At 42.5% G+C, this 25,005-nt stretch overlaps 2 protein-coding genes and 1 non-coding gene across 4 annotated transcripts; 1 reads left to right on the top strand and 2 right to left on the bottom strand.

The window, feature by feature from the left end:
• Positions 1-1,133: 1,133 nt before the first annotated feature.
• Positions 1,134-6,022, bottom strand: LOC121576772 (mitochondrial coenzyme A transporter SLC25A42). Its single transcript, XM_041890220.2, is given in 9 exon segments — positions 1,134-2,199; positions 2,320-2,471; positions 2,666-2,782; positions 3,017-3,036; positions 3,038-3,184; positions 3,581-3,606; positions 3,827-3,926; positions 5,302-5,451; positions 5,934-6,022. Coding segments are annotated over 8 exon segments (969 nt in total). The 5' UTR covers positions 5,383-5,451; positions 5,934-6,022; the 3' UTR covers positions 1,134-1,873.
• A 160-nt stretch (positions 6,023-6,182) lies between these two features.
• Positions 6,183-20,953, top strand: LOC121576771 (MAU2 chromatid cohesion factor homolog). 2 transcript variants are annotated; one of them, XM_041890217.2, is made up of 19 exons: positions 6,183-6,638; positions 6,950-6,967; positions 7,389-7,454; positions 7,577-7,672; positions 13,484-13,578; positions 13,731-13,758; positions 14,200-14,355; positions 14,537-14,683; positions 15,612-15,702; positions 15,787-15,890; positions 17,843-17,920; positions 18,058-18,132; positions 18,248-18,331; positions 18,408-18,457; positions 18,628-18,705; positions 18,820-18,931; positions 19,327-19,417; positions 19,536-19,663; positions 19,864-20,953. In XM_041890217.2, the coding sequence occupies exons 1-19, from the start codon at positions 6,183-6,185 to the stop codon at positions 19,936-19,938; spliced, it is 2,028 nt and encodes a 675-aa protein (XP_041746151.2). In that variant the 3' UTR covers positions 19,939-20,953. The 2 variants fall into 2 exon arrangements, with proteins under 2 accessions (XP_041746151.2, XP_041746153.1); XM_041890219.1 differs by having other exon boundaries at positions 6,310-6,638; positions 18,058-18,123.
• trnag-ucc lies at positions 10,051-10,126 on the bottom strand. Its single transcript has one exon. It is a non-coding gene; the product is annotated as a tRNA-Gly (tRNA).
• Positions 20,954-25,005: the final 4,052 nt, after the last annotated feature.

Here is a 25,005-nt window from a genome sequence, read left to right as displayed (position 1 = left end):
AAATGGTGCATGACTTGACTAAACTGCAGATATTCTGTGGCACTACAAAGAGTGGAGTGGGTTTGCACTCAACTACATTGCCATAGTAACATGTGGGAAATCCAACCAGTATATTGAAAAATAATTTATGAATTAATTTTACTGTGGAGAAATAAAATAGCAAGTGTTTGTGTGAGATGAATTGCTCTGCACATTAGTGGGTGTATAAATGTGTAAAAAGGTGTAGTGTCAGTAATTCCAATGATCCTACTCAAACCCCACAGTGACCAGTATGAAGGTTAAGGCAGGCAGGGTATAATCAGAAGCTGAACTAACCTCCCATCAGGGGCTAACCTCAGATGTTCACTAGGGGATACTGCCACCTAGTGATGCTTATTTACATTAACCCACTGTCTCTCCATGGCTTCATTGTCTCAATCAGAGGTATAGCCCTAAATTATAGGATTAATGGCACATCATAAAATGACAGATTTTGAAACCAAATACTATAAATGATCTAGAATTTTGCCCATTTTAATTTAGGCTAAGAAATTATGACTTGACTTTTCAGCCTACTTAAGTAGAATATTTGTAAGAAAAATGTATGCACTCACTAAAAAACTAAGTCGCTCTGGATAAGAGCGTGTGCTAAATGACTAAAATGTAAAATGTAAAATATTTCACTCTAGTATAGCCCAGCTTTCAGTTTGCTGATCACTTGGCTCTACCTTGTGGACAAATAGAGATACTGTTACGAAAAAATATATTTTTATTTCAAGTACAGTTCTGTTTTTCCTGCGTTTTATATCATATTGTACAACAGCTGATGAAACTAACACTATAAAAGTGTGAAAAAAAATGTGATCAGTGTTATTTTCTGAATGTATTACCAACTAGCCATAATCTACACAGGACTTTCTAATCAGCAGGTTTGCAGTGGCGGGAGTTTTTAGCTTTCCACGCTTAAATCAACATGCAGTAAATTAGTTCATAGACCAACAATAGCAACGACAGTTCCAAACCTCTCTGCCAATAACAGATCGTTTTCAGTTTTCCCCTCCCCACTCAGACCACTAACAGACAGTCCTAGCAAATTTCTTCTTGAGAAATAGTTTTTTGCTAAAAAGCCAAATTTGCGCATTATAATGGAAATCTATTACAGTAAGGTACTCAATTGTTACCCAAATGATTTGATATTGATATAAAAACAGCTGCATTGGGCCTTTAAAATGTGCCCTTGCCAACATAATACCCCAATCTCAAACAAAGATCAGGACTGGAAACAAAAAATTATTCACATTGTCATACCTCTCATATTGCAAACACCTGCACACATCTACCCTGTTTGAGGACACTTATTTTAGCCCTAGTGCAGACACCCCATCCATCAAAAGCAGGAGTGGGGGTCTGGCTGTGCGTGCTTAATACGGATGTGCGCTTAAATAAAGGGACAGCTTCTGCCTCCTCCTGTCTGTCCAGTACCACACTCTCCTTAGAATTTCTATGTGACGTGTAGAGTGCATAGGCCTACTCAGAGGATCCATATTGTGAGTGGACAGATCTGGTATATTATTGCCATTCTAGTCCCAAGGGGCACAACTTTGGTTTTAGAAGTGGGGGGGACATATATCTTTTACTTTTTAAAAATCCTTTCGGATAAACACTCCAACCAGCCTACCAAACCACTCGGAGGCGTCTGCATGGTCCTAAAGCACACCGTTGCCTCGTTTTGTATCACATTCCAATGATAAAACTGGGGGGGACAAAAATGCAATTTCAGAATGTGGGGCCCCCCCCGTCCCCAGTGAAAGTTGCGCCCCTACTAGTCCATGTGACCAAATGACTACAACTGTAGTCCCAACAGTGAGCTTCTCCTCTGGCTCCCCCTGCTGGCTCAGTGTGTGAAGTATCCCAGCTGGTGCATCTTGTGCAGGAGGTTGTGCATAAGGTCAAAGGTGGTAAAGCTGACCCCCACAGCGATTGGCCCTTTGATCCAGTTCATACTGAGGCCCTTGTAGAGTCCACGCACCACCCCTTCCTGCACCACGATCGTCTTCATGGTGCCCAGGACGCTGCCGTACTGTTGGCCCGTCACCCCGGCCGTCTGCATGCGTCGGCGAACCACATCCAGCGGGTAAGAGGCCGACTGGCCGATCAGGCCGGCGCACGCACCGAACGCCAAACGCTCGTAGGAGTACGGCTGGGACCGTTTAGTCCTCTCTGGAGTGAGGGATGGCAGACGGCGAGAGAAAGAGAGAGATCAAATTAAGTGAATCTCAGTCCTTCATTAAAAAGTTGATTTTCCAATAAAGATCATTATTTATTTTTTAAAGTCTGTACCTGCATGCAGTTTCTTGAGGGTCTCGTATGTGAAGAAGGTGATTCCTGAGTATGGGATCACTCCCAAGATGGTCGGGCAGAAGCCTCTGTATAGGGTATTTATGCCCTCCTCCTGAGTGATGCGCACAAACACGTGCATGATGTTGCTGTACCTGCAACCAAAACAAGAACGATAAGAGAAGGATATTAACCTATAAGGACATTAGATTAGGATAGTAACATGACCTATACTAACCTACAGTATATGCCTGTTGGACATTGAACAAGTGTGCAAAGGGGAGCCACCTGCACGTATGTTTTTACATTCAAAGATAAAACAATTACGAGCGTTATCGGAGTGCCCTACATTTGCCTGGGCGTCACTGCCATCCTGGCCCGCACCATGTCCAGGGGATAGGTGAGCATGACCGCCGTGGTGCCAGCCAATGATCCTGCCAGGAAACGTGGAAAAGGAGGCAGGGCTCTGAAACAGACAAGATGGATTCCATCACATTAGAGAACATCTATGGTTTCTACAATGAATGCGTATCATTGTATTATTAGGAATTGTCACAGTAGAGAAAATGATTTGTTCTGTTCAAGAATGATCACCGAAGGGTTGCCTTGGAGGCTGATGGAGACCACCAGAGGTCAAATGGTGCTACATTAAACAGTGTGTGTATTCTCAATTCTTTACACTGATGAGAACTCTACTCACTTTCCCTGGAAGCCATAGTATCTCCCCTAGTATTCCCTTGTACTGATCATGGGAGCAGAACTGGATGGCAGCGTAGGGGATGACCCGCACCATGGTTGCAGAGTTGCCCCTCCACAGGCTGAGGAAGCCATCTTTCATGTACGTACAATAGATGAGTCTGAAGGCTTCCTGGGGGTACACACACAGCAACACAACAATGCTACCGTACCTGTAGACTTCCAGTCATTGCGCTAACGCTGGTTAGCATTCGCTCATGAAACTATCACTAACTTCCTTCATACTGCACACAGAGACATACAAATAGTATCCACTACTTCATCTGACCCTGGGTAAGTAGAAACACGTAGTATCCCTTTAACACTAACTCTACAAGACAGTCAACACACCTTGGGGTGAATGCTAACTTTTTCACTTAGTCATGCATTGAAGTCAATGGGAGACAAGGTTAATTTTTTATTTAAGTGGAAGTTAGGATTCACCCTTATGGCAGCATGCATACTAAACATCAAGTGCATCTTTATTTAGTTTAATGCAAGTTATATAAGAGACTTGTAATAGACTCACCTTAGCAGAGAATCTTTGTGAGGACACTAAAGTAGGAGGAGGAAAATATGTATTAAGGTATAATAACTGGTAAAGATACTAACAATTAAATATGTATTAAGGCATAATAACTGGTATAGATAGTAACAATGAAATATGTATTAAGGCATAATCACTGGTAAAGATACTAACAATTAAATAAGTATTTCTGAAAGGAACCCTTACTTTGTATTCCTAATGCATGTTCTTCCAGAGAAATTGACTTACCTTGGAAGATGATCTTGGTTCTGTCCAGAGGAGCTATGACAGTTTTGGCCACAGCACCTGCGAACGCTCCACATAGCAGGGTGTCCAACACTGTTAATCTCTGCACACAGAAAGAAACTCTAAGTACTCAACTTCACACAGGACACTAAAGACAAACACACTTTGAAATGATATCAGTCAAAAACATACTCCATAACTCACACTCCTGCAGTAATGGAGACTCTAACATGGCATTATCACTGGCTGCAGATATAGGCTAAGGGTATCACATGGAATCACATGTAGGCTTAAGGTTTCTCATGTGCCTGGACTGCCAGAGTGTAATCTGAACTGTCTTTCTGCAGTTTACTAACCCACTTTACAGTCGACTGTAGTAAACCTCTCCTCCACCATTTATACATTTCTTCATGTTCAAGTTTTATTGTCACATGCAGAAGTACAGTGAAATGCTTAACTTGTGACCTCTACCAAACAGTGCAGTAATCAATATTTAAAATGGTATAACTAATAAAATAAATAAAATATAATATATAATATGTTCTTATAGTCATAATACAGAGTAGTAATGCACCATGTCATTGTATCTTGTAGGCTACTCTCGTGCACAGCACTCCCATTATAACCCAGATAGAGAATGGCAAATATACACGTGCAAACAGCTTTTCCCTGCCTCTAACTAGAGATGGAGATAAGCCTTAGCTGGTCCTAGATGCTTCAAGAAAAGCAGCTATATCTGTGTGTGTGTGTGTTGTGTTTATGTATGTATGTATGTATGTATGTATGTATGTATGTATGTATGTATATGTATGTATGTATGTGTGTGTGTGTGTGTGTGTGTGTGTGTGTGTGTGTGTGTGTGTGTGTGTGTGTGTGTGTGTGTGTGTGTGTGTGTGTGTGTGTGTGTGTGTGTGTGTGTGTGTGTGTGTGTGTGTGTGTGTGTGTGTCAGTCGTCTGTATCAGCGTTGAGGGTGACCCCTGAGCTTAGAGACAGTCAGGGGTCAGGGTGTGTGTGGAGGCTGTAAAAGCTAGTTGGACCCAATAAATTCCATGATAAGGTGTGTTTGGGATGCAGGGGAGACAAGTATTTTGAGGCCACACTGGGAATTTGCATAGAGCCCAGCAGCAATGCATAGGCTGGCAAGTTTTGACTTGACCCACTTCTGTACTGCTCTTTGTTGCTCTCTTGGGCAATTGAAGAATTTGCAAAACAGAGGTGATGACTAATGTTGCCAGTGCCATTTGGTACTACTTCTAGTCTAGTCCACTCTGACCACATTACCCTGTGCCAGGATCTCCCATGCTACTGGCTGTTGTGGTAAACATGTTTGGCAGCCTTCAGCTGGCTGGTCCTGGCCTGCATGATCCTGCTATAAACAATGATGTGGTATGTAGGCATGCCTGCCTGGCTGACTGCAATGCAACTCTGCATCAGGGAAAACCCATGAGGTAGGGGCTGGGGGCTGAGGGGGACTCACTTTAGCCTGGCCGGAGGGAGGGAGAGACAGCACTGCAGCCGGGGGCAAGGCTCTCTGGTGATCCTGCACTGTATGGGCCATGTGTGCCCTTGACCACAACAACCAGTAGGCCTATCTATGACAATCAGTCAGCCAACATCAGACAATCCACTGCAGGAGACATAAAAATAGTGATAAACAACAAACCCTCCCACTTCATACATGAGCTCTGTGTCACCTTCATTAAATATGCTGTTATATGTAGGCAATTGGAAATGTATCAACTTCTCTATTCGCAAAGTATTAGATGTGGCCAAATATAAATACAATATAATTAATTTTACTTGTAAGGCAGTAAATCCAAATGACCCATTATAATCCATTTATAGCTTCACATTTAACATAAGTACATATTATATAGCTGAGTTTATTCAACTCCACAATATATACATCTAGATGGACGATATCCAAACTGGAGCTACATATTAAAAATAGATGTATTATAAATAAGTAATATAGGGACTCAGTGACATAAGCACTCAATAATATTATCATAATCAATCAGTGCAATGAAAAGGTAAACATTACCGCACACCAGGCTGAAAATAAACGCAATGAATGCACATAACAATTGCGCATAACAATTCCCTCACCTTTAATCTGGTTTACTGTGTGTGTTTGATGAAAATCCGGCAAATCTTCAAAATTATTTCACATTCAATCTCTTCCGTCCACATTTCCCTGTTTGTTTGCTGTTGTTGGGTCAATCTCTTTGGTCTTGCAACGCCGCCGTCTATTTGTCAGTCTTTCACACCGTTTACGAAATTTTGACTAGGTTGACGATTTTTACAAGGTGATTGACAACGACATTGCCAAACTGAGACAGGTGGTGGTTTAATTATATGTGTCCTCTCCTGCCTAAAAATTATTGGAGTTTTGCTCGCGCACGAGATTATTATGTCACGTACTTGTTTTGGACTACAAACCGAGATTATTATGGCACGTACGGCACGTACTTGTTTTGGACTACAAGTCCCATGGATATTTTCAAAAACAAAGATCTCGCTTTCACTCGAAAACACGCGAGGGTGACACAGTGCTCAATGGTTGTTGTTGTTGGGAAAATGGCGTCCAACGTAGAGGCCCCGGAATCTTGGTACCTCGCCCTTCTCGGCTTTGCAGAACATTTCCGCACCTCAAGTCCACCCAAAATTCGTCTGTGTGTACATTGTCTTCAAGCGGTTTTCCAATTTAAACCTCCGCAAAGGGTGGAGGCAAGAACTCATCTTCAACTAGGCTCGGTCCTATATCATCATACGAAGAACAGCGAGCTCGCGCGGAGCCACTTGGAGAAAGCGGTGAGGAGGGAGAGTTTGGAAAAGCTCGTGGATGGAGTCAGAGATGCGCTCATCGGGGTCTCGTATAGTGAAATGGGAAAACGTTATATTGCTAGCTTTAGATCCTGACCCTTTGATCATATAATTCATATGTAATTGCATTCAGAAGATTATTTGTTAGTTAGTTAGCATGATAGTTTAGCCGCCAGTCCTATTGCATCTACTGTAGCTAGATAGCGTCACTGTGTTACAAGTTGCAAACAGTTGATTACTTTCACTAAGTTATGCATCCATAATGTGTATTTTGTCTCTAACATCTCTTTTCTTTTTAGTGGTTCATATCACAACAAGTATCCTTTTCAATTCTATGGTTTCAACCCCAACACTTAGCTGGGGAACAACACAGTGCTTGGTCCTCTGTAACTCAGTTGGTAGAGTATGGCGCTTGCACCGCCAGGGTTGTGGGTTCGATTCTCATACATAAAATGTATGCATGCATGACTGTAAATCGCATTGGATTAAAGCGTCTGATAAATGGCATATAGAATGTTACTAACTAGCATTACAATGTGTGTTTGCTGTTCCAAGCACATCTCAGTAGTCAAATTCTGGATTAAATGTCAAGATTATGTGTGTATTGCTAGGTATTATTACTGCAATGTTGGAGCTAGAAACACAAGTATTTCACTGCACCAGTGATAACATCTGCAAATCTGTGTACCCAACCAATAAACTTTGATTTGATATGGCTTCCTTCACTGAATATCTCAGATCCCACAGTTTGAAGATGTTAAATTTGAGGCTGCAAGTCTTTTATCAGAACTGTACTGTCAGCAGGTACCGGTAAATAAAGCTAAAATACATTTGAATGCTTTTGCTGTCTGGAGATCCATTTGAAAAACATGTTTATATGCAAGTGTAAGGTTGAATAGTTATGACTCTGTATTTGCTGTTTTCAGAATCTGGTGGATTCTGCAAAGCCTTTACTGCGAAAGGCAATCCAGATCTCACAGCAGACTCCCTATTGGCACTGCCGCCTGCTGTTTCAACTGGCGGTAAGTTGTGTTGCGCTTTATTGTAAGTACTGACTGAACTGAATAGTTGTAGTTTTATTTAGCCCTTAGGCCGGACAAAGTTGAATTACTGCCCCGCCTTACTTTTCAACACACCCCGCAAAAGAAAATCAGATGTGTTATTTTTTGGCCAATATATGCGGCGCATTGTTTATAATGCACTGACCTTTCTCCCTTGAGGCTTTCCCAAGTTGATGCACAAGAGACCAAACAGCCACGGATCACGTGCTCAGAGCCTCGGATTGGACAGTGAAATAGGTTAAACGTGGGTCGTCTCTCATAAACAAACAGTCGGTTAAATTAATGGTTAATGCATCATTTTCAGATCTATTAAAAGCGATTAATAGACGAAACAACAATGTCATTGAACCAATTGACTGGCCAGAGATCAGGGCATTCATCAGCAAAGACGCAGTGCAAGCTGATAGTATTTTGAAAATTTTACATTTTAGTCATTTAGCAGACGCTCTTATCCAGAGCGACTTACAGTTAGTGAGTGCATACATTTTTCATACTGGCCCCCCGTGGGAAACAAACCCACAACCCTGGCGTTGCAAGCGCCATGCTCTACCAACTGAGCTACACGGGGCCCTATCTACCAGGGCCCAAATTGAAGTCAAAATGATTGATGAAATTGAAGTGTGTCAGCTGTATGGTGATTTGCGATTCATTACTTACATTTTACCGGTACTACCAGTAGTAGTAGGCCAACCGATAACACCAAGACGGAATGCGTTTGAAGTGATGATGCGCCGCCGAAAACAGCTAGCATGTCCAGCAAAGTACATCGCCAGTGGCACGCACACACTTCGTGCAGATCAGCAGCTCCACAATGTTGTGATCGACTGTCTCCAAGGTGGGGGCTTTTCGTGGCAGCCAGACGAGACAATCGAAGGAGGATGCGGTGAGCAAAGTTACTGGGCTCGAATTTAGTCAAGCTTGCTCTATATAGATTGCTGCTTCTAATTGTGCATGTTATAAACAACATTTTCTATTTTGATGATGATAGGCTATACTCTATGGCTGGATTTATGTATTTTTTCCAATGCTACATTCATTTGGCAGACCTAACTTGATTGACCCTCTACAAGGCCTAGTCTATGAGAGGCCTAATCATATTTGTATGAATATTTTGTTAACGCCTATAGGCTATAGAGATGCATTCAGGTAATGAACTAATTATTATTATTACAGTCCCCTGTAGCTCAGTTGGTAGAGCATGGCGCTTGCAACGCCAGGGTTGTGGGTTCGTTTCCCACGGGGGGCCAGTATGAAAATGTATGCACTCACTAACTGTAAGTCGCTCTGGATAACAGCGTCTGCTAAATGACTAAAATGTAAATGTACAAATTATACATCAACATTTTAATTTGATTACAATTATTTATTGTCAATCATTCTTGAATTAGAAACAAATATTAAATAGTCTACTCTGTTACCCAATACATCACATTAAATTACGAGATTGGATTGCACTTTTTCCAGTGTTACATTCATTTGACCTAATTCGAATGATTGCCCTTTATTAGCAATATCATATTTTTCATAGAAACGGTAGTCTATGATAGGCCTTTATATTTGTATTGTCTTAATTTGTTAAAGCCTTGTTAGGCTATACAATTAAGTAGATTAATGAACTGATAATACATTCATACATTACTTTTTTCCCAATCATTTTTGAATATGATAGGACGTATAATAGAATGCAATATTATATGTGAATAATGTTCATTAATGTTAATTTGGGTATTAATAATAATAATCTGATAATCAGGCTGAAATGTGATATTTCTCCTATTTGTCATGTCCATGTAGCCTGGACATTCGTTACCCGATTATCAAAAGCACTCTGGTATATGAACCCCCATCTAGAGAAGTTTAGCCATACCAGACAGATTCCTGCAATTACCAAAAGGCCTTAGATCCTACAACAGATACCAGGAAACACGACACAAGGCATCAAAACTAAGTCAAGATCAACTTCGGGATCATTGCAGTCAGCTCTCTTATCTCAATATCCCAGCACTGAGCTCACCGGAATCACTTCACAGGTATTTAAATGAATGTATTGTGTCATTTTTCTATATCAATTAAGTTTGTGGCACACTACTACTCCTTGTAGATTCATGTCAAACATACTGTTTCTGATATTGTAAAATGTCACAATTTATTCAGGAAATGTAAAAAATGTATCTTCAAAAGTAAGTGTAAGCTTTATGTGTTAACCTCTCAACTAAAACTGCCTGTAATCCTTGGTCACATTAGATTTTACATTTTAGTCATTTAGCAGACGCTCTTATCCAGAGCGACTTGCAGTTAGTGAGTGCATACATTATTTTTTCCCATATTTTTTTTCATACTGGCCGCCGGTGGGAATCGAACCCACAACCCTGGCGTTGGAAGCGCCATGCTCTACCAACTGAGCTACACGGGGCCCATCTCAGAGAAGATGTGGTGCGTCTAACAGAGTCCATAGCAGCTTATGCATCCCACTTGGAGAAGGTGAATCAAGCAATGGCCAGACGTCACCAACAGCCCACTCCCCTATGTTTTATGCTACACTGTGAGAGCATCATGCGGACCGGTCAGCCCCCAGTACAGCACTCTCTTACAAGCTTTGGAGAAAGTGCCCCAATACCACCCCCTCTTTCTACTGGACTTTGCTCCTGAAGATAGATTCCAGAAAAGGAAATGGATTGACAACTTGAAACTTCCATTGACTTTCACTTTGTACAAGTATGCCTGTGGTAACTACCTAGGCACTCTGGCATTCAAATGGAAGGTATCCTCACATAGCAATGGTGTTCATGAGACCAGGCAAGCGTCTGTCATCTCCCCACTGAGAAAATAAATACAAACATACCACACTAGAGCAATGCAAAAAGCATTCCTGAGCAAATACGCACATGCTGCCAAAGTGAACACCTACTTCCTGAGAGAAATGTATTGGTTTCTGACAGATGACAAGAGTTCATCAAATGATGATGAACAGGGCCTACTTGATGAGAGAGTATCCTTGTTCCTCCTTGATGGTGATGACCCAGACCTGATTATGGATTTACGGATGAAGTACAGTATTATTTTAACGAATACACAGCTCAGGTCAACGATCGCAGACATGGGGAGTACTTGTACTTACCTTTTGCTATATCAGTGGAGGACTTGCGTGACACAGTGGAAAAGCGGCTTCCACCAGAAACTACAATCCCATCAATACAGTGGCTAAGACTGCAGTTTACACCCAAGAATCCATGGTCCATGTCTGCTCTCCAGTACACAGGAAGGTTTGACCTCAAGTTCATGGTCCAGTCTCGGGTGATAAGAATGGGACATCAAGACTCTGGTGCAGTACAGTGGAACTACATTAAACAGTTTGCCTGCATGTGGCAGAAGGACTGTGAAATGTTATGTGTGGATGATAAGGCAATCATCCCTGTCGGAGAACCTGGCCAGCCTATAGGGACCTGTAACAGAGGCAGACATCCAAGCATTGCTCCTGTGAGTGGGCCAGTTCTAGCAGCTGCCAACCATGATTACCACATCAGTGGTCTTGTACCATCTGTCATGTTGATCCCAGACATCCCAGCATCTCCATCTAGTTCATTCTATGTCACTGTCAAGGACAAGGCTTTCCAGCCATCCAGCCCCCTTCGACACACAGTTGAAAATCTCAGCATCCTCAGAGGAGAGAACTACAGTGAAGATGATGTCTCTCTCAACAAGTCAATCTTGATAATTTCAATCTGATGGTGGGCCATACCACATAACCACATATGCCTCTGTTCAAGCATGCCACACACTCCTGTTTGTTCAACTGGATCTTGACATGCTTACCGCCTGTAGAACAGCACCAGGTGACAGCTGGGCCAACCCTGCCGAGAGAGTTAATTCCCTTCTAAACTTGGGGCTTCAGGGAACAGCCCTGGCTAGGGAGAAGATGGAAGAATCAAATGAGAAGCGTGTGAAGACGTGTAGCACAATGACAAGCCTACGTGAAACAGCCACCAAACAACTAGACCTGAAAGAGGCTTTTGAAAAGAGTATCCATCCTGTTGCAGCTGAGTGGCTGGTTGGTTTGAGCGCCTGAAGTGGAAAGGAACACACGTAGAAGTACATCAGCCCGCAACACAGGAAGAAATTGCCAATATTGCACAACAATTCAACATCATTTGTATAGAAGTTGACATGATGCATGACCTCAGCAGAAAAGGCCTTGACAAGGAACCGTACAAGAAATTCCAGGACAGACATTTCAAGATGTCACAATACATGGTACAGATCAAGAAATGCGAGGGAGAAGATCCATGCTGGTACTGCTTAATGAGTCCTCCACGCTTGCCAGAAGAACAATTTAAGAAATTAAGGTTTGCGCCTGATCCAACATTGACAGCAGACAGACGTGAGTACCAGAAATGTATTGATCTTTACAGCTTGGACACCACTGACAATGATAGGTCTTCTCTGACACCAAATATAGAAAATGTAAAGATGAGTGCTGCCATGGTCAGTGCAAAGGTGAGAGGGACCATCAACTGTGTTGAATGTGAGAAACCAAGGTGCTTGTATGCCAAAAGCAAGCTGTCTAAAGAAGAACAGAAAGCAGTCCAACGCATTCGGGATGAGAACGTCTTTACATGTGGTTTAGAGCTTTTCCAAGAAGACAATCCATATATATCGAGCAGATAGTTGCTTTCAAGAGGCTAACCTGTGGAATGCAAGTGGAGGCGCAGTATTACTCAGCAATCACAGTGTCATTCCCAGATGTGTGTGTCCATTGTGGATGTCCAGATCTTCTTGAGGTGGAAGAGGTGGTGAGGCTCAAACAATAATTCTGACATGTCAGGCCAATGTGCCCAGTGTGTAAGCAAGAAGGAAAGGAGTTCATTACAAGAGCTCTTATAAATCTTAAAAAGAAATGAACACCCTAGAGACCAGAATAAACAACAAATAAAGGACAAAACAGACCATGCTGTTGAACAGTAAAAAGCAGCAGGTGATTGTGCTATTGCCTCTGACCACAGAACATTGGCCGTCATTTTCATTTCCAGACGATTCTACATGTTGAATGGCCATTGTTTGTTGACACCCAGTAGGTGATCTACTGCACACGGCCAACTTTAGTTATGGTGTATTGTGAAGCTGTTTAAAAAATAAATAAAAAATCAGGAATAAAGAAACCGTCACAAGTTATACTTCCCATTGTGTTTCATTTCTCATGGTTATAACAACATTGTAACATCTGCATTATTTTAAAGAAAAATAGTGTAGGTTTTCGCATGGAATAATATAACTCTTGAAGCTCACATTAGGTGTAGAGCCTGCATAAGTGTCTAGGACAATGTGGTAAAGTACTGTTATTCCTTATCCACTTAATGTTTTTTTTTTTTTGCTCGCTCGCCTCACTTTTCTGGAGGGGAAATCCGTTAAACAGTGAATCAATTTTGTCTGGCCTTATTTTACCATGTATGTCAACTGAGAACACATTCTAATTTACAGCCATGACCTGGGGAATAGTTATAGGGGAGAGGAGAGGGGATGAACGAGCCAATTGGAAGCTGGGGATGATTAGGTGGCCATGATGGTATGACGGCCAGATTGGGAATTTTGTCAGGACAGCGGGGTTAATACCCCTACTCTTACGATAAGTGCCATGGGATCTTTAGTGACCACAGAGAGTCAGGTCACCTGATTAACGTCCCATCCGAAAGACGGCACCTCTCTGTTGGATGTTTGGTTGTAGACTGATACATTGCAATGCATTGAATTTCTCTTTTTTCTTTTTTTTCCTATCAGCAACTGCACACTCTGGAGAAAGACCTTGTGTCTGCCTGTGACCTCCTAGGTGTCGGTGCTGAGTACGCCAGAGTGGTGGGCTCGGAATATACCAGGTGCTGTAACCTTGATGCTCTGAACTATTTACTTTTTATGTCCACATTGATTCATCATTGAAACGAGCGATGTTATTAAACATGCCCTCCAATAGACTTAATTTACATTTTCCTATAACGATAGACTGAATAGGTGATGTATGTTTTCACAGAGCACTGTTTCTCCTGAGTAAAGGAATGGTAAGTCTCAAATTCTTTGTTATGAAAATGCATAATTTTTAATGGCTGTTTGCATTTTAGTAAGGATCAACAGATATCTTGAGTATGATATGTACTTAAAGTGATACTTCAGGATTTTGGTAATGAGGCCCATTATCTATTACCCCAGAGTCAGATGAAACTCGTGGATACCATTTTTATGTCTCTGTGTCCAGTATGAAGGAAGTTAGAGGTAGTTTCGCGATATACCATAGACTTCCTTCCAGTCATTGCGCTAGCACTAGTTAGCAACTTCCTTCAAACTGCACACAGAAGCATAACAATGGTATCCACAAGTTCATCTGACTCTGGGGAGGGTCTCATTGCCAACATCCCAAAGTATTCCTTTAAAGCAGAGAAATAAAAAATTATTTTGCACTGGATAATCCATACCATAATGTGTCTTTTTGTCCTGTGTATCAGCTCCTACTGATGGAGAGGAAGCTAGGGGAGGTGCACCCTCTGCTCACTCTGTGTGGGACCATCGTGGAGAACTGGCAGGGAAATCCCATCCAGAAAGAGTCTCTCAGGGTCTTCTTCCTGGTGCTGCAGGTCACACACTACCTGGACGCTGGACAGGTAAGGACTCCTCTTGGCCAAGACCAGGGTGCACAACACATGTCATGGATAGTGAATTAAGGACACCCATGACAACAGTGGTGCACCCCTGGTCAAAAATAAATACTTTCCCTCTAGTTTGTATGGTAATTGTTAAGTAGTTACATTGATAGTGACCCCTTCCTTACGTTGTGTGCTGCAGGTGAAGAGTGTGAAGCCCTGTCTGAAGCAGCTGCAGCAGTGCATCCAGACCATCTCTACACTCCACGACGATGAGATCCTGCCCAGTAACCCGGCTGACCTCTTCCACTGGCTGCCCAAGGAGCACATGTGTGTTCTCGTCTACCTGGTGAGCCCCATCTCTTCCTCATTCACCTGATACCTGAGGACTGATTCCGCCATAAATACTTGTGCAGATCTGAAAGGATTGGACGGCTATATTGTGGTAATAGCAACATTTTACATGGTAATAACTAGGGCCGGAACGATACCAGTATCCCGATAGTAAACAAAACAAAAAGCGGATTTAACGTCTTTACTAATGTTGGAAACAAACATCATGTTTTCATCCAGAGTAATATGTATTTATTTTCCAAGCTATAGCACACAATATTTTACATACATCAGGTTTTTAAAGGTCTGCTTCGTGTTTTCATTTTTGCCATGGATAAAGTATTGCGATACTGGTATCGCCACAGCCTAAGTAATAACCAGGGTTGGGTAGGTTACTTTTTAAATGTAATCTGTTAGTTACTGTCCAAAATTATAGTCAGTAACGTAACTTTTGGATTACCCAAACTCAGTAACATAATCTGATGACTATGATTACTTTCCCCTTAAGAGACATTAGAAGAAGACAAAAAGGATCCATCAAACACATTTGGTGTGTCATCATAGTGGTCTCTGAATTGTGGTCAGAGTCACTCAGGTGGAACAAACTTAAACTTGCGCCTTTTTTCAATGCTGAACTTGTCATTGAGAAAACAGAAAGGTGTCATAATGTATATTTTTTGCAAACATCCTTTCTGAATTTAAAAGGCTGTAAGTAAGCATTTCACTGTAATGTCTGCACCTGTTGTATTCGGCGCATGTGACCAATAAAATTTGATTTGATTTGATTTGAGGTAATCATCTATTTTTTCAAAAGTATCTGTAATCTGATTACAATATTTGTGCTGGTAACGGATTACAGATAAAAACTATTTTTTACATAGCTTATTACGTGTAGTCAGTTACATCCCAACCCTGGTAATAACCTTGTTCTCTATATGTTCCAGGTGACTGTCATGCACTCCATGCAAGCAGGGTATTTGGAGAAGGCACAGAAATACACAGACAAAGCGCTCATGCAGCTTGAGAAACTAAAAAGTAGGTGAATTGAAGCCCACTTATCTCGCCTCTGTTTAACACTTACTGTTGTCTAAAACATCTTCTTGACTCCATCTATTTCAGTGTTGGACAGCAGTCCCATCCTCTCCACGTTCCAGGTCATTCTGCTGGAGCACATCATCATGTGCCGGCTAGTCACTGGTCACAAGGCCACCGCATTACAAGAGGTAATGTAGAAGCAACTGTAGACCCATTTTATTTATGTGAAACCTTACTCATTCACTCTGAACTGTGCGAAGTTATAGTGGAAAGTTGAATCAAAGTAACTACTGGACTATATGTGGTCCTCTGTAGCTCAATTGGTAGAGCATGGCGTTTGTAACGCCAGGGTAGTGGGTTCGATCCCCGGGACCACCCATACGTAAAAATGTATGCACACATGACTGTAAGTCGCTTTGGATAAAAGCGTCTGCTAAATGGCATATTATTATTATTATTATTTTTATTATTATTATTACAGTGGGGGAAAAAAGTATTTAGTCAGCCTCCAATTGTGCAAGTTCTCCCACTTAAAAAGATGAGAGAGGCCTGTAATTTCCATCATAGGTACACGTCAACTATGACAGACAAAAAATCCAGAAAATCACATTGTAGAATTTTTAATGAATTTATTTGCAAATTATGGTGGAAAATAAGTATTTGGTCAATAACAAAAGTTTCTCAATACTTTGTTATATACCCTTTGTTGGCAATGACACAGGTCAAACGTTTTCTGTAAGTCTTCACAAGGTTTTCACACTGTTGCTGGTATTTTGGCCCATTCCTCCATGCAGATCTCCTCTAGAGCAGTGATGTTTTGGGGCTGTCGCTGGGCAACACGGACTTTCAACTCCCTCCAAAGATTTTCTATGGGGTTGAGACCTGGAGACTGGCTAGGCCACTCCAGGACCTTGAAATGCTTCTTACGAAGCCACTCCTTCGTTGCCCGGGCGGTGTGTTTGGGATCATTGTCATGCTGAAAGACCCAGCCACGTTTCATCTTCAATGCCCTTGCTGATCTTCAATGCCCTTGCTGAGGTTTTCACTCAAAATCTCACGATACATGGCCCCATTCATTCTTTCCTTTACACGGATCAGTCGTCCTGGTCCCTTTGCAGAAAAACAACCCCAAAGCATGATGTTTCCACCCCCATGCTTCACAGTAGGTATGGTGTTCTTTGGATGCAACTCAGCATTCTTTGTCCTCCAAACACGACCGAGTTGAGTTTTTACCAAAAAAGTTCTATTTTGGTTTCATCTGACCATATGACATTCTCCCAATCCTCTTCTGGATCATCCAAATGCACTCTAGCAAACTTCAGACGGGCCTGGACATGTACTGGCTTAAGCAGGGGGACACATCTCGCACTGCAGGATTTGAGTCCCTGGCGGCGTAGTGTGTTACTGATGGTAGGCTTTGTTACTTTGGTCCCAGCTCTCTGCAGGTCATTCACTAGGTCCCCCGTGTTGTTCTGGGATTTTTGCTCACCGTTCTTGTGATCATTTTGACCCCACGGGGTGAGATCTTGCGTGGAGCCCCAGATCGAGGGAGATTATCAGTGGTCTTGTATGTCTTCCATTTCCTAATATTTGCTCCCACAGTTGATTTCTTCAAACCAAGCTGCTTACCTATTGCAGATTGTCTTCCCAGCCTGGTGCAGGTCTACAATTTTGTTTCTGGTGTCCTTTGACAGCTCATTTGTCTTGGCCATAGTGGAGTTTGGAGTGTGACTGTTTGAGGTTGTGGACAGGTGTCTTTTATACTGATAACAAGTTCAAACAGGTGCCATTAATACAGGTAACGAGTGGAGGACAGAGGAGCCTCTTAAAGAAGAAGTTACAGGTCTGTGAGAGCCAGAAATCTTGCTTGTTTGTAGGTGACCAAATACTTATTTTCCACCATAATTTGCAAATAAATTCATTAAAAATCCTACAATGTGATTTTCTGGATTTTTTCCAGAAAAGGCCTCTCTCATATTTTTAAGTGGGAGAACTTGCACAATTGGTGGCTGACTAAATACTTTTTTTTCCCCACTGTATATGATGGGCATTTTCCTGCCCATTGACAGTTGAGATAGGATGGAGAATAGAGGCAGCATGTCATTTATAAGGATGATTACTTTTTCTCCCCGTATCCCAGATCTCCCAGGTCTGCCAACTGTGCCAACAGTCCCCCAGGTTATTCACCAATCACGCTGCCCAGCTTCACACTCTACTAGTGAGTATTTTAAACCTTCACCCAGAAGACCCTCAATTCACTGCCTTGAATAACACAGTTGCCACCCCACTTCTCTAGCTGGGACGACTGTATCTCTAAAACACTTAACTTTGTTTATGTGCTGTTCCATTTCTCAGGGCCTATATTGCATATCTGTCAACTGTATGGACAATGCAGAGGCACAGTTCACCGCCGCTTTGCGGGTAAGTGACGTAAGTCGTAACGCTAAGCTTATTATATGGGTTTATGTCTGCATGTGTTCAATATGTTTTACATTGTCACATTTTGGGTAGTGATAGTGAGTAAATCTGTGTGTTTCCTTTCCAGCTAACCACACACCAGGAGCTGTGGGCGTTCATTGTGACAAACCTGGCCAGCGTCTACATCAGGGAAGGAAACAGACACCAGGAGGTTAGTACACACTCTATTCATTTTTACTCAAAATAAAGTATTGTCAACTGTATTAACTTCGTTCTTTCTTTTAAAGCTCTACAGTCTCCTTGAGAGGATAAACCCTGATCACAACTTTCCTGTGAGGTGTGTAAGCGCGTATTGCATAACAGAGATTTTAATGGTTACTCAATCTTGCTTTTGTAATCCAAACACATTCTCAGAGCCAAATACCTTATTTTTGAAGGCTAAGTGTGCAGCCTGTTGGTGAGAAGGTGTATTGACTTCGAGTTGATTGACGTGTGTTTGTGTTGCAGCTCTCACTGTCTCCGTGCTGCAGCCTTCTACATCCGAGGACTCCTGTCCTTCTTTCAAGGACGCTACAACGAGGCCAAGTAAGTCTCCCCCACCTCCTCTTTTACTGAGTTGCTGAGAAGTGTCCCATAAGTTCCTCAAACTTTCAGTGGGAATTGGGAAATAATAATTTTGTGATAATATTTTTATTGCAGACGGTTCCTTAGAGAAACTCTGAAGATGTCCAACGCGGAGGACCTGAATAGACTGACAGCCTGCTCACTGGTTCTGCTAGGCCATATATTCTATGTACTGGGAAACCACAGGGTAAGATCACTCCACAATGGTCACAAATTGATCTTTTGCCAGAAACATCTACCCTGCCCCTGTTGGTTTATTTATTGGTATATTTGGATCCCCATGAGCTTTTGCCGAAGCAGCAGCTATTCTTCCCGGGGTCCACAAGTAACAAGACACTGATAGACAAGGACAGTCACACAAATTTAAAATACAACGATATACAAAAAATACAACTAAAAACATGTAATAATAGTACAAACAATACAATGAAAAAAAATGTGTGTCTGTGTCCCAAATACAAACTTTTCACCTTTTGTTGTCCATGCCGTACTGTGTGTATGTATACATTTTATTCAACGTGTGTGCGGCAAAAGATTTTGCTTCTGTAGGTTGCATAACAATATGTTGTTGTTTTTGTCCAGGAGAGCAACAACATGGTGGTTCCAGCGATGCAGCTGGCCAGCAAGATCCCGGACATGTCTGTCCAGCTGTGGTCCTCTGCCCTTTTAAAAGGTACGCCCACACCTGCACATTTTCTTTGTCTTTGGATTGAGCTTCATTGCTCCCTACTAGGCTTAAAGTATTTGAGGTAGGTTTCCTTGACCACATTGTTTTTGTCTTGTCCCGGTAGATCTGAACAAGGCCCTGGGAAACACCATAGACGCCCATGAAGCAGCTCAGATGCACCAGAACTTCTCCCAGCAGCTTCTCCAAGACCACATCGCTGCCTGCAGCCTCCCCGAACACAACCTCATCAGCGTACGTATCAATTTATCCATGTTAACTTTCTGTCTTTCATTATTACTGCCGTCAAGGTTGTGTATTGTAGATAGATGATCTAGCTTGTTTAGCTGTGTTTTTCTGTCTGTCCTTTTGTCTTGTCTATCCATCTGTCTGTATGACTGTCTATCTGGCTCAGATGGGTAATTAATAACTCTAATCTGTCTCCTCTGTAACAGTGGACGGACGGCCCACCACCTGGGCAGTTTCAAGCCCAGAACGGCCCAACAACCAGCCTGGCCAGCCTGCTATGAGCATCAGGCTCGTAACACAAGGGCTACCTTCCTTCTGGCCTCAAAGATGTCTAGAATTGAACCATAGTTTCTTTCTGTCTTAGGAAAATTAGAGGGGGAGTGTGAAAACATTGTAGCAGTTATATGATAAATGTATTAATGTTGGGGGGTTTTCTCCAGCTTTTCTTTGTATGAATGCAATTTCTCCTTATGCATGGAAGTTCCTGATATTGATTCACTCTACACGTGTTGCTAACCATCTGCTGAGGATTTTCACAGCTAGTCATTGTTTTGCACCACCCCATCCTCATGAATTAGTAGGTACACTTGGCATCACTTCTCATTTATTGAACCAGTAACATGTTTTGTTTCATGATAAGTTTGGACTTGGATCTGAATGTTGAATTGGTAGTGTTGTTGAGCTAAAGGGTTTACATTTCTTGCTGAAAGACTGCAAGAGACAATAGTGAAAGAATTGAATGTACAAGTGCAGTTACTTAATGGACCCTGTTGAGCTTTTATTTGAAAAACCTGCTTTGAGAGACTTTCTTTGTTGTAACATTTGGCCTGTCATAGATTAGCAATTTGCCCGTTTTGAAGATGCATCACAAACTCAACTATTGTCTGTACATATGAACTACAGTTAATTTAAGTTCCACAGATCATGAAGTAGGACATTTTTTGAACATACAAGGAACTTCAGATAAAGAAAATCAATATTACTTTTTGTAATATTAGAATTTGTCTTTATAGTTCTAGTTAAGGGTTTAATTTACAATACATTGTATCGATATGCCACATGCGAAACCTTTATTGTACAGTGACATTTTATAACGTAAATGTAGTCAAGTGTGTAATGAATTTTAAACTATCAGATGTAGTATTCCAACACAATGCTTGAAATTTAAGTCAATCTTAATGGACACATCAGAAGCTTGAGTACTTGCCATATTCTATTCAATGCCTATACTTTTATTGCTTGTTTTAATAATTTTTCTGACAAAAGTGAGAATAAACATGGTATTTGCAACCATCATTTTGCATTGTTTGAGAAAGTGCGTCAGTGGGCAATCTTATCTTTAATTCATCAGGACTTTTCCCACAAATGTACTGAAAATACTACATGCATGCATGTAGCATATAATAATTTCATACCATGATAACCTATGTCCACATGATCCATAGATGAGAGTGTAATTCACCTGAGTTAACTGATTTGTAAATGATTGACCGCAACTCCCTGCATAATGCTGTGCTGTGCGTGCATCAAGACGAAAGTGAAACTGGGCCAACGGGAGCAATGAAAAGAACGATCAAATAATCAACAAAAAAATGCCCAGGAAAAGGCATGTGCCTGGCTGATGCTTCATTCAATAAGAAGTTTGCACTTTGCACCATTCAATGTATTCTCTAATTATCTTTGTAATCATACATAGAACAAACATTTTTGCAACCACTTCAACTAAAGCTGCGTTTACACAGGCAGCCCAATTCTGATCTTTTTTCCACTAATTGGTTGTTTGACCAATCACATCAGAGCTTTTCACATCAGCGCTTTTTCAGAGCACTGATTAGTGAGAAAAATATCATAATTAGGCTGCCTGTGTAAACGCAGCCATAGTAGACGAAAATCCGGGACACTCAAATTAGTATAATATGTTACATATGGTATGTTTTAATTTGTGTATGTCCATCATCCATTTGTATAATATGTTACGAATTAACAATTCGTACAATATGTTACGAATTTTCAATATGTATTATATGTTAAGAATTCGCTGGTAAGAATAATTATTCTCAGTGTGAGTAAAGATGCTACAACACAGGCCCCATATTAATACTAGATGCCTCTGTTTCATGTGATATTGCTGCATTAGGAATCTGATGAGAAGCAGACAGAGAAGTCTGTCTCTATCATTGAGGATCAGTGGAGGCTGCTGAGGGGAGAACGGCTCATAATAACGTCCGTAACTGAGCAAATGGAATGGCATCAAACACCTGGAAACCATGTGTTTGATATATTTGATACCATTCCACTGATTCCGCTCCAGTCAGTACCATGTGCCTGTTCTCCCCAATTAAGGTGCCACCAACCTCCTGTGTTGAGGATATGCAGGACAAGTCTGTCTCTGTTGTTATGGATGTGCAGGAGAAGTCTGCCTCTATCATTGAGATAGTGCAGGAGAAGTCTGTCACTATTGTTGAGGAAGTCCAGGAGAAATCTACATCCTCCAAATGCTCTGCCATCTTTGCTTCAACCAGCCACGTGTGGAGAACAGTTCCATTGAGGAAGGCAATGCCCCCAGTCCCTTCCATCCCTCAGGACACTGGTAAGAATCATTATGCTGTTATTCTTAATGTGAGTAAAAAATGCTCTACTAAAATTAGATACCTCTGTGTGATGCTGCTTCCCAAGAATGAGCGGCAGAGAAAGGAGTCTACCTCTATTGTTGAGGAGAGACAGGAGAAGTCTTCCTCATCTATTGTTCAGGAGGTCCAGGAACAGGCTGCCTCTTCCACATTATCTGCCTTTACCAGCAAGAAAAAGTCTGCTAAGGTAGGGAACAAGTCATCTTGGTCCCTTGCAGCACGTCCATCCCATGGGGAGGATTCAGAGCTGGCTGCACAGAGGGAGTCTCCGAAGAAGGAGAGGCTGTTCTACAGGCTTCACTGGACGAGGAGCATTGCACAAACACAAAGATCCGGTTGAGAGCCAACAAAATTGCTTCAGATTTTAAGACGGAGCAGCACAAGATCAAGAAGCTTGAGGCTGAGAAGCTGGAGCTGAACGGCCAATCAGGAACAGAGAGAAACCAAGGATAATTTCTGATCCAACTGGCCTCAGCTGGCAGAGGAACAGGGCAGGAGCCAGAAGCTATGGTGAAAGAGCTATGCAATGGTGAAAGACCTATAAGAGTTTAAGTCTGCTTCATCTGCAGATAAATCTCAAAGTGACCAGCTGAAAGAGAGAGAGAGATCTCTGAAAAGTGAGATCTGAGCTCCCAAGTGCAGGACCTGAGGGCTCAAGTAAAGGCCTTCCTTCAGGTCAATGCAGAAATGAGTCTGAGCGCTGTCGAAATGACCTCTGAACTATCAAAGGAAAAGATCAGGAGACAGAAGCTCCAGACTCAACTCGAGGCGGCCAAGCATCAGAGTGTGCTGGAGGAGCTTTAAGAGACCAGAACAGTCTGCAGTGACCTGGAGGAGACATGTGGCCTCAGAGATGGTCAAGGCTGAGAAATTCCATGAGAAGAGTCTAGCCCTGGAAAAGAGCAAGCAAGAACAGAGTGACCTAACTTCCAGCCTGCAGGCCGAGCACAGTCGCTGCCACTGCCTGGTTGTGGAAGGTGAGGCCATGGTCAAAGACCTGAAGTCAGCTTTGGACACAGCGAAAGTATACGGTGTCCAGCTGAGTGAGAAGCTCCAGACAGAGAGCTCAGCACGTGAGGCTCTGAAGTCGCAGCACCAAGCCCTGATGTGGCAGCACCAAGCCCTGATGTGGCAGCACCAAGCCCTGATGTTGCAGCACCAAGCCCTGATGTGGCAGTACCAAGCCCTGATGTGGCAGCACCAAGCCCTGATGTTGCAGCACCAAGCCCTGATGTGGCAGCACCAAGCCCTGATGTTGCAGCACCAGGAGCTGGAGGGTGATGGTCTCTAAACATCAAACCCTCCTAGCTCAACATCACAGCCTCCAATCTAAGCTCCAGGACATTGAGGCAGACTACCAGGGCCTCCAGACCAAACTCCAGACTCTGACCAGTTAGTACAGGGCCATGCAGACAAAGAACAAGGCCTTGAAGTCCATGTGCAAGAGCCTTTACTCTGACCACCAATTTCTGATCTCCGAACATACGGCTGTCCTCTCACAGCAGCAGCCCCTCCGATCAGAGTTTCAGGAGCAGCACCATAAGCTGCAGTGGCAGCAGCCGGACCACTGCAGGGTGGCTGCAGCCCTCTCAGAGGACTACCAGAACCTGGAGAAAGTGCTACAGACAGCTGACAGAGTGCTGGGCCAAATAAAGAACAGTGACATTGGTTTACAAGGACACTATGGGAGGATGCTGGGAGACTGTGCCAAAAAGTATTATTGCCCCACTAAGGAAGAGGAGGAAAGGCATGCTGGTACCAGGGCAGAGGCATCTTTGCTCCAGGGTACTCTGCAGCTGCTGGACCACAGAGAGAAGAACAAAGCAAGAGGCAGCCAAAGAGATATGACCACTCGCAATACTTGTACCAAAGACACTGGGCCAAAGGAACCCAAAATGTTTGGCCCCGCTGAGGAACGGGAGGAAATAAATGCCAGGAGGAAGGCCAAGTTGTCCTTGCTCAAGTCTACTCGTGGCTGCTGCAACACAAATATAAGAACAAAGAGAGAAGCAGCCAAACAGATATGACCAACCGCAATCATTTATTTTTATTTAAGGATTTTTGTTAGGCTAAGTTGTGGTAAACAGCTTGGTTTACTTTGTATGAATGTTATTTTCCTTATGCATTGAGTTTACTGATATGAATCCACTATGAATAATAAAATTGCTGCTGCTAGCCAATTCCTGAGGATTTTCACAACTAGTCATCATTTTGTAGGACAACATCCTTTTGAATTCAATAGTAATATAAGGGACCCGAGTGGTGCAGTGGTCTATCGCAGTGCTAGCTGTGCCTCTAGAGATCCTGGTTCGAATCCAGGCTCTGTCGTAGCCGGCCGCGACCGGGAGACCCATGGGGCGGCGCACAATTGGCCCAGTGTCGTCCAGGGTAGGGGAGGGAATGGCTGGCAGGGATGTAGCTCAGTTGGTAGAGCATAGCGTTTGCAACACCAGGGTTATGGGATCGATTCCCACAGGGGGCCAGTATGAAAAAATAATAAAAAATAATGTATGCACTCACTAACTGTAAGTCACTCTAGATAAGAGCGTCTGCTAAATGACTAAAATGTAAATAAGATTAGAATTTCTTGCCCATCAAGTACAGTTATTTAATGAACCAGCAGGGGCCCCATTTGAGCTGTGTTTTGATAAACCTGCTTTGAGACAGTGAATTTCAGTAACATTTGGCCCTGTCATAAAAACCCATCTGCCTTTTTGA

Source organism: Coregonus clupeaformis, chromosome 11 (genome assembly GCF_020615455.1).
Source record: "Coregonus clupeaformis isolate EN_2021a chromosome 11, ASM2061545v1, whole genome shotgun sequence".
Lineage (NCBI taxonomy): Eukaryota > Metazoa > Chordata > Actinopteri > Salmoniformes > Salmonidae > Coregonus > Coregonus clupeaformis.
Note: the sequence above shows the minus strand (reverse complement) of the source record. Positions and strands in the feature narration are given on the sequence as shown.